General features: G+C 30.2%; 1 protein-coding gene across 1 annotated transcript; it reads right to left on the reverse strand.

Annotated features, from left to right (window-relative positions):
* Positions 1 to 4,781: 4,781 nt before the first annotated feature.
* LOC149169662 (uncharacterized) lies at positions 4,782 to 9,372 on the reverse strand. The gene is made up of 7 exons (XM_089427145.1): positions 9,223 to 9,372; positions 7,648 to 7,799; positions 7,310 to 7,443; positions 5,929 to 6,137; positions 5,509 to 5,715; positions 5,335 to 5,415; positions 4,782 to 5,214 (listed from the first exon to the last, which is right to left on the reverse strand). The coding sequence occupies exons 1-7, from the start codon at positions 9,258 to 9,260 to the stop codon at positions 4,950 to 4,952; spliced, it is 1,086 nt and encodes a 361-aa protein (XP_089283271.1). The 5' UTR covers positions 9,261 to 9,372; the 3' UTR covers positions 4,782 to 4,949.
* Positions 9,373 to 16,999: the final 7,627 nt, after the last annotated feature.

A 16,999-nucleotide genomic window follows, 5' to 3' on the forward strand; every position in this document is an offset into this window, starting at 1 on the left:
GATATAGATTGTGGGGATCCTACTTCACACAAAATTGTCATCAATAGAGATGTGATATTTGATGAATACTCTCTTACTAAACTGGATCATGTAGAAAATGTTGTGAAACAATAACAAACACCAAACACCAAATCAACAAATTGATTTTGAGATGGAACCATGTACAAGCACATGGAAGCAAGGAGATGATTTTGAAGATAAAGTTATAGATGCTGAAGGTACTCAAGAAACTGTTGAAGTTCCAAAATCTACACTGAGAAGATTTACATATGAGAGAAAAGCTTTGAAAATATATATTGAATTTGTTTCATATATTGATTTTGTTTCTGATGTTGAAGAACCTCCTTATTATCAGGAAGCAGTAAATGATATCAGTAGTGAAAAATGGAAGGTGTCGATGATAGAGGAAATGGATGCCTTGGAGAAAAAAATATGTGGGACCGTGTAGAACTCCCAAAATTTAGGAATGTTGTTAGATGCAAATGGGTCTTCAAATTGAAAAGAGGAATTGATGGTTAATATTGATAGGTATAAGGCCAAACTAGTTGAAAAAGGTTACTCACAAATGGAAGTTATATATTTCCATGAATCTTTTTTGCCAGTTGTTAAACTTTTTTCTCTTCACATTGTTTTCGCACTAGCTTCTTTGCTTGACTTGGAGTTAGAACAAGTATAAGTTAAAGAAACATTCTTGCATGGATATTTGGATGAAGATATTTATATGGAATAGGCAAAAAAGTTTCTGCAACATTGCAATGGAAAATTAGTGTGTAAGATAAAGAAATCATTATATGGCTTGATGTAGTCACCTGGGAAATGGTACTAGAAGTTTGATGCCTTCATCATGAGATAGAATTATACTAGAAGTGAGTATGATCATTGTGTGTACTTTAAAAGTTTGAATGGAATATGAATTATCTTAGTGTTGTATTTTGAAAATTTGCTCATTGTAAGTAAAAGAATGGAGAATATTGACATGTTGAAGGCTCTTATGGCTAAGACATTTGATATGAAGGATCTAGGAGATGAAAAACAAATCTTGGGCATTAAAATACACAGAGATAGGAAAAATGGTAAGCTCAAGTTTTCATAGCAGAAGTATGTAGAGAAAATACTTGAGAAGTTCGAGATGAACAATGTGAAACCTGTGAATATCCATTTCACTTCCCATTTTAAGATTTTTATGGCTTATTTCCTAGAAATGAGGATGAAAGGGAGTATATTTCTTTTTTACCAGATGCTAATGTAGTAGGCTATATGATGTATGCAATGGTTTGTATTAGACCTGATATTTCACATGTAATGGGTATTTTCATTAGATTCACGGTATATCTAGGAAAAGAACATTGGGCTACAATGAAATGGGTGCTTCGATATCTTAGAGGCACTAATGATTATTGTGTCACCTTTAATTATTTTAAAGATTATGTTTTTGAATATGTTGACTCAGATTTTGAGGGTGATTTGAACAACAGGAGGTCCACTTCAATATATGTCTTCTCTTACAAGGGGATCCATCAATTAGATGTCAAAGCTTCATGAAATAGTTAATTTATCCACCATAGGGGAATAGTACATTGTTGTCTCACATGCTTGCAAAATGGAAATTTGGTTAAAGGGGTTTCTATGTGAGCTTGGGAGAGAGTAGAATGACATAAATATTGTGAGATAGTCAAAGTGCACTACATTTAGCTATAAATTGAGTTTACCATATCAAGACCAAACATATTGATATAAAGTACAATTTTGTAAATTAGTTTATTGATGGAGGTGGAGTAGATCTTAGGAAGGTCCACACCCAAGAAAATTGGGCAGAGATGTTTACAAAACTAGTGTTAATAAAGAAGTTGTGGTGGTGTCTAGCTTCTCTTTGTTTGTATAAAAGGTGATAGGACCTTGGCAAGGAATTAGGAAAATTATTTTCAAGGTGGATATTGTTAAAATATGACAACAATATGTAAATGTAAATTCAAGTTTACTGCAGTAAAAATTGTTGTCGTAATTTAGATACGAACCAAAACTATAGTTACCAAAACTATTGTAATGGAGTCTGCTTCATATATGTTTCCAATACATGAGAAGGATGTGTGAATGGTGTAAGCCTAAATGTAATATTTTTCCTAAAGAATAAAAAACCCAATTTCCTTCCTCATGGATGTTTCCTTAACAAGTTGTTAGGGTTTCATGTTGTCAATATTGTGTCTAATTTTGAGTGTCATTTTTTTTTTGTGAATGATCTTTTTACTATCTCTGAATAACACAATAGTGGACTAATGCCATCATTTTAGAAACAACATGAAAGTCTCAATAGTATATCAATGTTGACCATTAGGATCTATGTGGTTGGACCCATAGATGTTCATGGCATCATTTGAACAATTTTTAGTTGACTTCATACAGTTGTGTCATATCATTAACAATTGGCTTTTTTTTCACTACTAATACTCCCTCATTTGTGTTCCAAGGGGTGAAATTTGATGGTGATAGTGGTTGTTCATTACCACTAGTCCCTGAATTGAGTTTTTTTTTCCACGGAAAATCAGGGTAGGTCCACCCAAAGGGACCATACCCCTCAGACAAACTAATCAGAGCCCAACCCCGAGGGCATCGAGGAGAATTGAACTTGTGACCTCCCAATGGAAAGGTGCTTTAATAACAAGACCTCAACCAATTAAGCTAACCCTTGAGGCTTGAGTTTCATTTGTTGCTTTGTTTTTGTTGATTGTTTTCATTTAATGTGTTTTCTCAGTGCTATAGTGGAAGTCTTTAGACATCTTTATGAGTTTTGTAGCATGTTCTTGACTACAAGTATCATTGTTAGTTTGTTGGTTGATGGTGTTTTTCTTGTTTGAAGTCTCTATCCTCATTCGCTAGCACCTATTTTATCTGAAGTGAAAATTTGTTAGTGTTTCCCTTTCTTGTACCTTTGCAACATCTTATTCAAAGATCAACCAAATCCACGGAGATTTCTTGGATCTAATCCTTGAAGTTTGGTATATTATGATTTTTTTTGTCCTTCATTAAATTGTTAAGAAATTCATAATTTCAACTCTAGCTCCATGTTGCAAGGACCCAATTTTTAGTGTTGGTCTTTTCGAGTAGGAATATTTGAAACTGAACTAAGTGTTATGAGTTATAAACTAAGTTAGCTTTGTTATCTTCCTAATTTTCATAGTTATCTTTACCTCACACTAGGCCTCCTCCATTGTTATCAATGGAGGACTTCTTCACGTAAAACTCCAAAATTGTTCATGAATAACCTATAAGCTCTATACATCTTGAAATGCATGAAACTAATGCTCAAGGATAACACCAAAATTACTATATTGCTAAGCATAATAAACTAATCTATGTGATGAAGAGTGGCACACACTAGAGGAGAAAGTCCTCCAATATCCAAATTATGAGTGCAAAAATTTCCATAGTGATAATTGAACCTAACTAAGTCTATGCTAGCACTAAAGGATTTTATCTATGGCTTCATCTCTATCAAGAGGAAGTCTACGTATTAAGGTTATAATGTGCAAGTAGAGGTCAAAAATCCTCCCATATTTGGTGTCTGTGGCTCACAAGTTTCCTAGGTCAGGAATTCAATCTATCAAGTTAGAATCCACATTTATATAATGAATTACACCCCTCACTCTTTTTAATTATTCTTCCACTCAATCAATTTCACCCCTAATCTTTTGAGGGGCCTATTCAAAATACATTTGGCTGGAATCCCTAGCCTATGCCATCATAAGGACGTCCAAAGATCCTTCCCAAGGTTCATAAGGACATCCAAAGATCCTTCCCAAGGTCCTCTTGACCCAAATTTTCCTTGGTAGCCAAAGCCATAAGCACACCCTATAACATTTTAAGTCTACAAAAGCAAAGTCATTAGATAGATAGCATTTAAGTCCCCAAAAATGAAAGATAGATAGAAAACTAGGTGTTTGTCAATTAAATAATTAAGGAGAATAGATTAAGATGGATACATGGAATGTAAAGGAAGATTGATGGAAAAAAAGATGCATTAGACGTAATGAATTTTCAAGAAATAATGAATAGAGGGCCAATAATGAATAATAATGAGAAGCTCAACAAAACAGATAACTAAGCTAGAGAATTAAAAGAATAGTGAGAAACCCAATCTTATGCATAGCATGAGAATTAGAGTTGCCTGAAATCATTCACACGCATTGCGGATTCAACGGCACTAATAGACTTGGAATTTACTAATTCAACCTAATGGTAAGGATCGTAGCTTGCTGTTTTCATCATATCCATCTTTTCATGACGTTAAATTTAGCTAAAACAGAGAATGGAAACATGGATAATCCAACAATGTATTCCTTCTCGTTTCCAGTTAAGTATTCCATGTTGAATCAATTTGTGATGCTTAGGAGGTGCACACTTGTATCAAGTTCCCTCAGTCCATGTTTTGGCGATCTGGTTTATTGATTTATACCTTAACCCATTTTTTTTATGGGTGAACTCTTACCGTGTCTCGCCTGACTAATTTTGTGGCGTTATGGAATAAAGTTCAAACTTCGGTTCTCCCCACCAAGAATATTTTACAGATACATTTTTAGTTGGATATGAATGTTAATAACAATTCTACTCTGAAAGAATTTGATTGAGGTAATGCACCTTCAGTCTACATTGGACGCCCTATACATAACCTAATTGCCCATTGCTTTTCTGATTACATCACTGGACTATGTCCCATGCAAAGTGTATTTTTCGGAAAACGTAAATCGAAAGGCCAAAAGTTAAATTATATCCCATGCAAAGTTCAAAATATATCAAGAATTTTAGCTCTATAAAAGTGCTAGTAGGAAAATGTCAAAAGCTAAATGATGAAAGGGTGTAAATTACTTCAAAGGAACCTTGAAACTGGGTTGGCCATTTTAATAGGACGCCAGAAATTTTCAGATGACCAGAACCAAAAATATAATATTACAACACTATGGTTGCTGTGGTGCATCTAAGCACCAGCAATAGTAGTCAGAGCGAGAAAGTTTAAGTAAAGCATCTGGTGTCATCGCTTCTAAATCTGTTTGTTTCCAAACAGTAAAGGGATTATTGTTATTTGTCCAGTTATCATGAACTGATCCCTTTCCACTGTCCTCCTCGCATGAATGGCGTTGCGATCTTAACTTCTTGTACAGGCGCATTGCTGCCACGCAATCCTCGTAAGGTTCATGTGCAGTACCCCTTTGTATTTCATACCTGTGGGAAAATCATATCCTATGAACTTCACGCTTATTGTTTTAATTTGATGTTCCTACCAATTAAGAGCAATAGTCATATGGTGTCATAGAACACCGAGAGATGGAGAGATAACCTTACCCTAGAAATGCTTCAGTGAGGTTGTTGAGTGAGTTGCTTGCTTTGTTTGTTTTCACCAGTGGTGGGTACTTAGTAGTATCTCTGAAGATTATTACAAAAAAATCAAATAGCTTGAGCATCGAGTGATCAAAAAGGGTAAAATTAAAACTCAATTATTGAGAAAAATAAAGAGACCTGATTAGATGAGCGGGGTATTCCATTTCCAAACACTGTAAAACGTGATCTAAGTTGTGACCCACGAGAAGCCTTGCCCTTCCTCCCTTGCCTTGTGCCCGCCAAATTACTTCCCCATTGTATAATATTTGGCGAACTGTTTCTTGCACTTGCTTCAGCGGCATCGCACTTTTCAGATGCTCAGGTTTGATGCCACTTATATCATACCTTTGGAGACCATGACTTATTAGTTATTACCCTTGATGCCACTTAGCAAACAATGAAGTTCTGAAGGAAAATTAAATCAAATATTCAATGCCAACTTACTAAGTAAACTCTACATGTAATGTAATTTGTAACCGGAAGCTGTGGCTTCAGTATCTATAGAAAGCAGTTTTTCTTCATCAAATATTAAATGCCAACCTCATAAATGAGAACTACCTGTAATTTGTAACTGTATGCTGTGGCTTCACGTATGTATAGAAAAGCAATTTTTCTTCTTCATCAATCAAACAGATTTTGGCACAAAGATCAAGTGAACCATCCTGTTCACCACCAACCATCTCACAACTTAGTGAGACAGCTGAAACTGATGTTCTGCTGTTTTCGGCTTGAATTCGTTTATTCACCAAAGAAACGGATCCACCAGCCTGCAATGACGAATTTTATTAATGTTCACAGAAGCTATGACTTGGGCCTCGTGACTTGCAATCTTTCAAAAGGTTTAGTGGTTTTAAGTGAACTTTATACATATAAGTAAATTGAAACCGATTATGGTTGTTCTGCCATATGCGCATTTCATTGCATACGTTCAATGTACATTAATATAAGCCCATCTCATAAAAAATCAAAATCCATGTACTTGTAATCCAAGCTTTTAAGCCCATCTAATAAAAATAAAAATCCATGTATTATGATCCAATTTTTTTTGGTTAACTATACCAATCTGTTATTAGCTACTTACAAGAAAAATATTTATCTCCTAATCCGAGGAGTAAAGGTAGATAATCCCATTATTAATTCTATGAGTCAAAATAGATAATAACATTAAGTAGACAAACTTGTTAGATAATAACATTATATAGACAAACCTTCTTAGCATAAGATTGGAACCATGATAGAAAGAAGGACAACAGACCGCACCCAACAGACTTACCTACACTGTTAGACCTTGTCATCCAAGTTATATGACATAAAGCTCGAACTATACCATGTCAGTACGCCAAAACTAGATACTTGCTATTTTAGACCAAGATCTCACAATAGACACAACGTTCTCTAAGCTTTAGAACCTTTCACAAAACTAAATCTATCAATCAAAGCGGTCCCCTTTCGCTCATTCCTCTGATCCTTAGAAATAGAAATGAGTGCAAGGGAAGATTTTCAAACATTTTGTTCGACTGAGAGAAGCAAAATGCACTGCAAGCTTGGACGGTATGCTCTTCAGCATTTCGTACATATAACCCCCTATTTTAAACCTAATTTATTTAGTTATGGCTCGTAGAAATATTATGAAAATGTACGTTGTACCATGGTTCAGAGCGCTGAAATTTGGAGGTTCTCTTGCCTATTGGTTTATATTTCCCTGGGCATACCAATGCGTATCAATCTCAAATGATTAAAATAATCATACTGCTTGATTTCCTACACAAATCGCTAATTTCCTATACAAATCGTCAAAACCTATTAAAAGGAAATCAAACGCTAAAACTTAGTTGAGAAATAATCATGTTAAATCAGAGTTCTAGAACTTAAAAGGAGATTAAAGAAATTATAGTTTGCAGAGTCTTTCCATATCTCTGGTTCCTTCAACTAGACTTACAGGAAGGGAAGCCGGTGGCAACTGGCATGCTGCTTGATGATAAGCGGCTTCCTGGGCACTTCTGAAAATGTTCAAACATAGCTTGCATCCTCTTTTGCTAAAATGTTCAGCACATTCAGCTTTTGGCAGGGGACCTATAACAGCAACGAAGATGAATGAGTTGAAAAAGCAAGAACACACATTCAATGTTGATAGGATACACGACAAAGCTTTAAAAAAAAGTAGCAAGCATGAAAGTACGATGATAACTTTGTGAATCCAAAGGCTCACCAGATTGAGATAATTTACAAAAAAAAGTTATTTATGCAATCCGGGATAGGATATAAAGAGAACCATACCAATCAGATGTTCCCTCAATGAATCAAAAGACCGGCAATGCTTTTTGCAGACCCCACATGTTGGTTCATGTCCAGAATGAAAAGAAATTCTCATGTGGTCCACGAGATGCTCAACTTTATTAAATTGTCTGAAGCATGCTGCACATTTGTGCCTGAAAATTATTCAAAGCGAGGCCACCCACTTAGCATGTAACACTAAACGATGTATATTTTCACTATGGCCTATCTAGTAGATTTTAAAACAAACCTTCCATCAATATGAATCAAGTAAACAAATAGATTTCAAAACACATGGAATAAAGCTTATTTCAAGTGAAATGTATCTTTCAAAACTCATGTGATGTAAGATGATTTGAAGTGATATGCGTTAATTTTTTTGTTGTCACAACTTAAAAACAATGAAGTAACCATTGGATCTATCATATCCAAATTAGTCAGAAAAAATAAATTCAGAAAACGGTTCACCAAAAAACACAACTTTCATCGAAATTCCACACAAGGAGGCTACATGTAGAGTGAAATTTGTAAAAGGATTTTAATAAAATTCCATAATGTTTCCCAATAATAACTCCTAAAATTCCTTCAAATTATACCACCAATTGAAGATAAGGGTGTAAGTTTAATAAATGAAACACAAAAAAAAAAGTTTAACGAAGCTTTTCATCTAAGATGAGAGCATACTGGCTTAACTTTTTCAAATGAAAATACGAGAGAAAAGTTATATAACAAGCATTCATAGCAGATCTGTATGACTTCATTCTTATAAGAGGCCGTGCATACAAGTTAACATCCTTGTGGGTATGCTTACTGCCAACAAGCATTATTCTCTCATCTTTTAGATTTATATGAACTACATTTACCCTAGCTATTTAAGAATCTAAATAGATATATTATCATATATTCAAATACTTTCTCTTATCTTTTAGATTTACATGAACTACATTTACCCTAGCTATTTTATCATCTAAATAGATATACCAGCATATATTCATTTTGAATAGTGCAAAGATTGGTTAACCTAGGGTAAAAATAAAATAAGGATAAATTTTGAAGTTAGATATGTTAAAGCATTTTTGTAAATTAATTATCAAAAATTAATTATTTTTGTGAAGTTATGGCTGAAGAGTTGAGATAGGATGGACATTTAAGTTATTAAAATCCAAAATAAAGAAGATGTAGAACTTTCAGGAAAGATCTGTGATCTTACCTAATAAGATCTTTCAAAAACTCACACATACTGCACAAAACAAATTAATTTTGAAACCATCCGATTCAATTCAATATAGATCACACATTAACCCATTAAAAATAAAATTCAAACCCCACGATCTCAAACCCGTAATAAAACTGTATAGCTTCTTGCAAAACGAAGTTGAACCAAAACATCAATAGCAGCAAAAACCCTCAACTCTAAACCCTAACACGTTTGTAAAAACCACGACTCAAGCACAGCATGAACAACGTTGTATTAGAAATGCCCGAAGTAAACGAATGTCAAAGGCCTTGCCACAAAACATCCTTAACTGAATGTATCATGCCAAATTATGTATAATAAAACAGATCAGTGTTCGGCACCTGACTGTCTGAAGCTGAGACTCCTGCTTGCCATCCATGGTGGAAATTGATTAACAAACTCCCAAAGAATGTTGAAAAATAGAAGGAAGTCTATCGAAGAAAGTTGAAGAAGAGAAGTGTGAGTGTAGGAGTTGTCGAGAAGAGCTTTATAGCTGCAGCAACGTCTACTTTCTCTCCAGTCCCTTTCATTTGTTCTTCATAGTCTCGAATCTCCATTTAAAAATTTGTGAAAGGGAGTGGAAATCTAAAGTTGTTAAAGGGCATGTAAACCATTAGCATGGAGGAAGACTAACGTTGTTAACCCACCCCATCTCTCTGTTTCTTTCTGTGCTTAAACTTTAAATAAGGAGGATACATTCTAATCTTCATCACGAACGCTGTACAGCCAAGAGGATCTACAACTTTTGCCTTCTTGAGGCCCACTTCTAACATTGAGATTCCAGGCTTTGGAAGAGTGGAACTTGGTATAAAATTTTGTCAACCCTCTATTAATGATACCTCGGTGGGTATCTACTGAATTTATATCACAGAATTCCCCATAATATTACAGCTTAATGAAATCAAATATCATTAAAGATATTTTAGGTTAGAATGAAGACTTATGAATTTATATGAAATTTAAGGGATTAGTTGAATGGTTTTTTTGTTATGGAATATTGTACTAAGCTCAGTAATATAATAGTAATAATAATAATTTAATTTTAAAGTTATTGTTAAGCCAGACATCAAATTAGTGTAAATGATTCTTTTGTTTATAGGATAAGGAGCACACCTCCTAGCAGTAGCAGTGATTTGACTGCTAAAGTCTACATAACCTATACATACTCTACTTTCTGTTGACATTGACATATAACTTTTAAAAAAAATACATACTCTTAATCAATACCATAAAACAATACCATAGGTTTATGTGAAAAAATATAAAAAAATATCACTTAAATTTCTTAATATTTTTCAATTGCTCTTCCCTAACCAACCAAATAAAAGCTTGCTAATTAAATTTGCAATAAACTCTCAAAACAAGCTTCTAGCATTAACCAATAACTTGAGGAACAATTTCATTAGAAAAAGGAAACATCTGCATTCTACGAGAAATCCACTGTATTGTTATCCTGTGATTCCCTGATATTGTCATCCTGTACATTCCTTTTCTTTTGTTTTTCTCAGAGTTGACTATTACGAATCTTTTCCGGTACAGTCCACTTTATACGGCACACCGCAAGTTGCCTGGCATCAAAGTCAATAGGGAAAACCTACATATACAGCACTCCACAAGTTACCTGGCATTTAAGTCCATTGGAAAAATTCTTTTGACTTGTGCATGCATGTCTTTTAGCGATACATTGACTATTCGTAGAAATCGATGAATCATCGTCGGTGAATTCAAGTATGTTCCCCTGCTGGACGGTGACTTTAATAATTTGTCCATGCAGTAGGTCAAAAAAGAATAAAGGAGATAAAGCTTTAAAAATTGTCAACTGCGATGTGTGCATTTCAAAGTCATTGGTTGATATAGCTCCCATCTTGGTTTTTGGTGTTTGGCGTTTATGTAATTTCCAAAGTCATGGGTGTTCGTATCCCCACTCTCGGCGTATCTGCAATTTATGAAAAGAGAAATGTGATGTACAGTGGGATTTGAGCACAATTTTATGTTTGATGTATAATGTGTTAATGTGTGGAATGAGGCAATATAATTACTCTGATATGTTTGAATGATTTTATTATTATTGATTTTATATTTAAAAATATTATTATAAAAAAAAGTTAGTGTTTTATAATAAAATGAAAATTTGGTTTTTTTTTTTTTTTTTTTTAATTAAGTTAAAGAAATAGGTGCAGGGGTAAGATCAAAAGAGATTTGGCAAGAGTAAAATCTTACCTCATTACAGTATGTGGTTGGGTAGTTTTTTTTGAATAATGTTAGTGAGACTAATTTTCCTTGAATAATAGTGATAAGTCAGTTTGCATTAACTAATAACAACTAGAAATAACTATTCTCAATATTAATTTGACGCTTTAAATTATAAATTTTATATTATAAAAATAAATAATTAAATAATTAAATTTCTTATAATAAAATAATGTATTTTTATTATTATTACAAGCTTAAATTCACAAGTTTTGAAACAGGTAAACATTTTAAACTTTCTTGAAAATTGTTTAGGAAATTTTAATTATTTAAATAAATATTATTTAACAATGAAATTTCATTTTATATTTAATTTAATTAATTAATTAATTTATATCAGATTTTTCTTATAATTTCATAAAAAAATTAAATAATTTTACTTTTAAATTTATATAAATATTAAATATATTTTATAACATTTATTTACAAGGTCATAATAGTATTAAATTTCATGTTATCAATTTTTAATAATTTTAATTGTGATATTTTATATACATATAATATATAAATATATAATTAATATATATATATATATATATATAATTATATAATATTTTAAATACATATAAATACTTCTTGTCACAATACAAATTAATCAATTTTTATACAAATCTCTCTTGTTCTATAAATGAATAAATTTTAGTTTTTTATCATTATTATTTTATATATATATATATATATATATATATAAAAAATAAATTATTTTTAAATTAATAAAAAAATTAAAATATTTTTTATTTCTATACAACGTATTTATTTACAATAACAAGATCATGATGAAATCAAATATAATGTTATTAATTTTTTATTATTTTAATTTTGATTTTTTGGAAATAAAACATTAAATAGTGATGATATATATAAAATATTATATTTTTAATAATATTTATTTATTTGTTTTATTATTATTATTATATAAGTTTTGTAACCATATAATTAAATGATTAATAAAGTGATTATTTTCAACTTTTACATATATATAACAATAAAATTTATTTAGTAGAGATTTAAATATTTATATAATTGTATATGGCTCTATATATTATGTTAATATATTATTAGATTTTTAATATTGTTTAAATATTTATAATGTAAATTAAATTAGTTCATTACCTTTGATATTATCATTTTATTTTTTAATTTGAATAATTAATCATACATTACAATAATTAAAATTTCATCTATTTTAAATTTTAAATAACGATAACCCCTTCAAATTAATTCCACCAATTACTATATAACCCCAAAAAATTCTATTAAAACATTTAATAAATACTACACTTTAACATTAAAATGAAACCATAAATTTGATTGCTAAAAACTTGTAAAGGAAATTTGATTTATTATACGGATTTCATATATGTGTATAATTAAATAGACAATAATGTAAAAAAATAATAACAAATTCATCGATAAAAAGATTAAAGGATAATATAATTTGTTGAAATGAGAAGCAAATTCATGTAACAATAATAACCTCATCAAAAAATAAGAATAAAAGATAATATATTATTACAAGGGATTATGTGACAAACTCCAGAAAGATTGTCTTATTAACCGCTGCATTATATCATGAATTAGTAGAAAAGATCGTCTAACGTAGGGTTGTGATAAAACTATTATGGAAATGGAAATATATAGTAAGACAACCATATTAAAGGATATTAATGCTATGAGAAGGGATTTAGTGACAAACTCGGTGTATTAGATACTAGTGAAAGATGGCTTTATTATCCACCCTATTATATCATGAATTAGTAAAAAAGAATTTGTCTAACTTATTAGCATAATAAAGTTATTAGTGAAAATTGTGATATATGGTGACAAAAATATCAGAGAATATTTTGATAAAGTTATTAGTGAAGGTCCTATTATATAGCAGGATATTTTTTTTTGTTTAAGTGAATGTGAAATTTAGATAATACCATTTGAATTATTGTGAAAATATAAATTATGTATTTAAATATATTTTAAATTTTACAAATATAATATTTATTTGAAATAAGTTATTAATATATATTATTTGAGTATATAAAAATTAATTTAAAATATAATTAAATCTAGTTGTTCATTTTACATTCCAGATGTGTAATAATGTTTGTCCGTCATCAAAGTTGCAATTTGAAATTTTGTTTATGTTGACCTAAAAAAAATAAAATAAATAAATAACTATACAAAATATTTAAATAATGTAGTTCATAAAAAAAATTCAACTGAAGAAATTAGATCCCCTTCGCTGTTGGCTCATATTAAATCTGTATTTAAAATGAATCTATATTAATATAATTTAAGTATAAGATATAAATTTATAGAATAATATTGACATCCATAAATTAAAAAAAAAAAATACACCAATAAAATATATATATATATATATATATATATAATTGTGAAAATATATATTTGCAAAGAATCTCAAAAGTTAGCGAGTGGAAAAAGAGATGATTAAGGAAATGTAAAACTAATTTATGAAACATAAGCTTCTTTACCTAAAGTAGGAATATTATTTTAAGAAAATATTTAATTATTAAAAAAGTGAATGGAAACAACAAATCCTTTTATAATGAAAAGAAAATGGATATTTACAATTAATAAACTTATAAGGTGATCAAGCTTAATAAAAATATTGTATTATATTGAGGAAACTATTAAAGGGAGTCACTAAGGCAAATCATATTCCTTTTATGAAATTTTAGTATTTTTGTATTAAGTAATAATTAAATAGGAAGTTGTAAGCTTAAATTAGACTTATAATTTTAGTTTTTGTTAAAATTATTTAAAAAAAAGAGAGTATGCATAACTTTAATAATTTCGAAAATAGAATTTCAATTGTCCATATTATTATAGAATTTTTATTTATATTAAAGTAACATATACATACAATCACAAAAAAATGAAAAGGAAGAACTAAAGAAATCTTGAAAATATTTTTGGAAATAAATTATTGTAAAAAAATGAGGAAACTTTTCATGTAATATATTATAATTAAAAATTATTAAACAAAAAAAAAAAACTCAACAAGAATTCAAGAACAACTTTTTATGTAATAAAAATTACACAAATAAAATTATGTTCTATATTTCATTGACATTCAAATTGTCTTCAATAAGGATACTTTGTAAGCTATAAAAAAATTGTGAAAATGAAAATAGTTATATTCACCACATTAGGGCGATATTTTAAAGAGAAATATATAATAATTATCTTTTTTCAAATATCATATAAATTAATGTTATGAAGTGTCTTTATATTGTGAATATGAATTCTAGAAAAAATCCATATACGGTTTGATATAGTGAGAAAAATGAGAAAAATATATACCTTAATTTAATATATATAAACTATGTTATGTTGTGGCATGTCTAGTAAGGACCAATGTTCATAAACAAACAAATTCATGATGTCTTTTATTTTCTATTGTAATTTTCCAATAATTTGGGTCCAATTATAGACCAAATTTGGATAAATCTACTATTGATTGGTTCTTGATCTTGCAAATGTCATCATATGTTGTATTAGTGATGGAATAAATTTGTTGCATGTTTTGAAAGAGAGGCCAAACAGAATAGTTTTCAACCCTGTAATCCCCTATCATTCTATTTGTCCCCAATTTTGAGTCCCTGTATACATGTAATTGGGTAATTTTTTGTTCATGAACTAAATGCGAAAGGAGCTTTAATTCCATTAATTCAACATAATTGTTTATATGTGGTCAAATACTAGATGAAAATTGTATTTCAAGAGTGAAATATAGAAAATCGAGGCCCACTTCCCCTCCTACGGGAGGTGTCCCTTGTGTGGTCCCATCAAAAAGGCCCATGGATGGTCATTTTATTTTTCAATTTCCAAATTGTTCTAGCCTTAAATGAATGTCAAAACTTTGCTGGGCCACTTCTATAGAAACCAATATTTGAATTTCTATCTTGAGGGAGTCAAACTTTCCTTTTTGAAAAAATATTAAACTTTCTTCCTTGAGAAAATACTTTATTCTTTTGCAACCAAATCCCATAGGAAATCGATAGAGAAAGAGTTTTGTGTTTCTTTTGATGATGGGCAGAGAACTAGTTTTGAGACTTTCATCAATGGAGACATTATCCCAAGAATAATTTTTGTCATGTATGTGATATATCTCAATCCAAACTACTTGTATGAATGGACACTATATGAACGAATGAGGGATTTTTTCTATAATGTGGAGATAAAGTGGGTGTCTGCTAGGTCCTTGGAAAGATTTTTTTTGGGTGAATTATCTCATGTTGGATTTTTAGTTTTTTTTTTTTTTAGCATGGAGCCACATAAAAATATTTTTCTTATTTGGGTATTTAAATTTCTGTATTCCCCCCCGACCCCCCAACCATGGTGCAGTATTTTTTAAGTTTCCATGGATACACATATGTATCCAACCTCTACGGAATATTTTCCTAAAGGATTTTAGGCATAGATTAATAAATACCTTTTCATATATTAGAGTACAAATGGTGAAAATTCCAAGTAATTACTAATAGAATTTTTTCAATCAACAAGGCAATTTTGGTGCATGAAGAAGTTACAATGCAAAAGGTATATCAAGAAAGAACTAAAAGTATAATAAGGGAAGTTCATGCTACAATGAAACCTTACCAACATCCTAATAAAAAGAGTCGATGCCTTAACCAATCAGTGTATCAACATAACTCAAAATTAAAGTAGTTGACATATCTTCTAAAGAATATTGATGTCACTGCAATTGTGTTTGATAGTAATAATTTACCTTGGGAATCCTATAAGTGAAATGTTCCACATAAGATTGAATTAGGATGGTCAAATCATTTTACATAAAAAAAAATATTCTCACCACTCATATGTCCATACAATCTTATATCATCATTCATGACAATGCCAAAAAAACATAATCATGCAAAGACATCAAACCAAAAGAAAAGATGTAAATATTTTCCATAAATATTCTTTGAGAACAAAGCATTTCTAAAACGGAAGGAAATACAATAAAAATAAATGTATAAAAATTAATATAAATAGTTAATAATAATAAAAGGGAACGCCTTAGAAAAATGGCAATATTCTTAGTTGAAAGGAATGCAACTAGGTACTTGTATGGGGACCTCATTGTGTTTTGTTATATTATATCACTTTTCATGCATTATTCAAAATATTATTTTATCCACGTGGATTCCTTTGTATCATTCCAAATATTTTTAATATTTGTGATCTGAGGTAGATTTTTTCATTATAATATCTCTACTGATTTGATGGAATAAATAAAAGGTGCACAATGATGGAGTCATATATATAAGGATGGACGAAACATATTAAGACAAGATGATTCCACATGTGAATTAACAGTGAATTTTGACAAAATCTAAGGTTAACTAGAGTATGTACATAAAAGGATGAATGAGTTAAACAAGGAGTTGATGAACATAAAAGGTCATTAGAATAGATCATGTAGTAGTTCATTGAATATCCATTCCCTTTTGCAAGTTCAAGTGTTTTACTAAATTATGGTATTTAAGAGGATTCTAATCATATCAATAATGTCATGAAGGCCTATGAGTAAATTAATATCCAAATACTCTAAATTACATTGAAGCAACAATCAATTAGGAACTATATGGATGAATAAAGATCAAAGATACCTTGAATTGAACATAGTTTGATATTATGTTGAAAATTTCATTATTTCATAAATTTTTTTTAGAGATAATTCTAAACGTAGATATGGTGGGCCATAAAATTAAAGGCCAATTTTAAATTGGAAACATTTCATGTCTCACTTATAGTAGGATATTTTGACTATAATTTCCACATTTTAAAAATAGGATCAATAAAAGAGTACACCCATGAGTGGGAGTTCCTATAAACATGAGT

The sequence above is a fragment of the Pinus tabuliformis genome, chromosome 4_2 (genome assembly GCF_031772625.1).
Source record: "Pinus tabuliformis cultivar Carrire ecotype Pingquan chromosome 4_2, CPIR1, whole genome shotgun sequence".
Taxonomy (NCBI): Eukaryota; Viridiplantae; Streptophyta; class Pinopsida; order Pinales; family Pinaceae; genus Pinus; species Pinus tabuliformis.

What these genes read in the sequence shown, in the direction of transcription:
- LOC149169662 (XM_089427145.1), bottom strand. Translation starts at nt 9,260, where the DNA reads ATGGATGGCAAGCAGGAGTCTCAGCTTCAGACAGTCAG. An exon ending in CATACAGTTACAAATTACAG is followed by an intron (nt 5,716 to 5,928) that starts GTAGTTCTCATT and finishes TGGTCTCCAAAG; the next exon opens with GTATGATATAAGTGGCATCA. An exon ending in TACCCCGCTCATCTAATCAG is followed by an intron (nt 5,416 to 5,508) that starts GTCTCTTTATTT and finishes AATAATCTTCAG; the next exon opens with AGATACTACTAAGTACCCAC.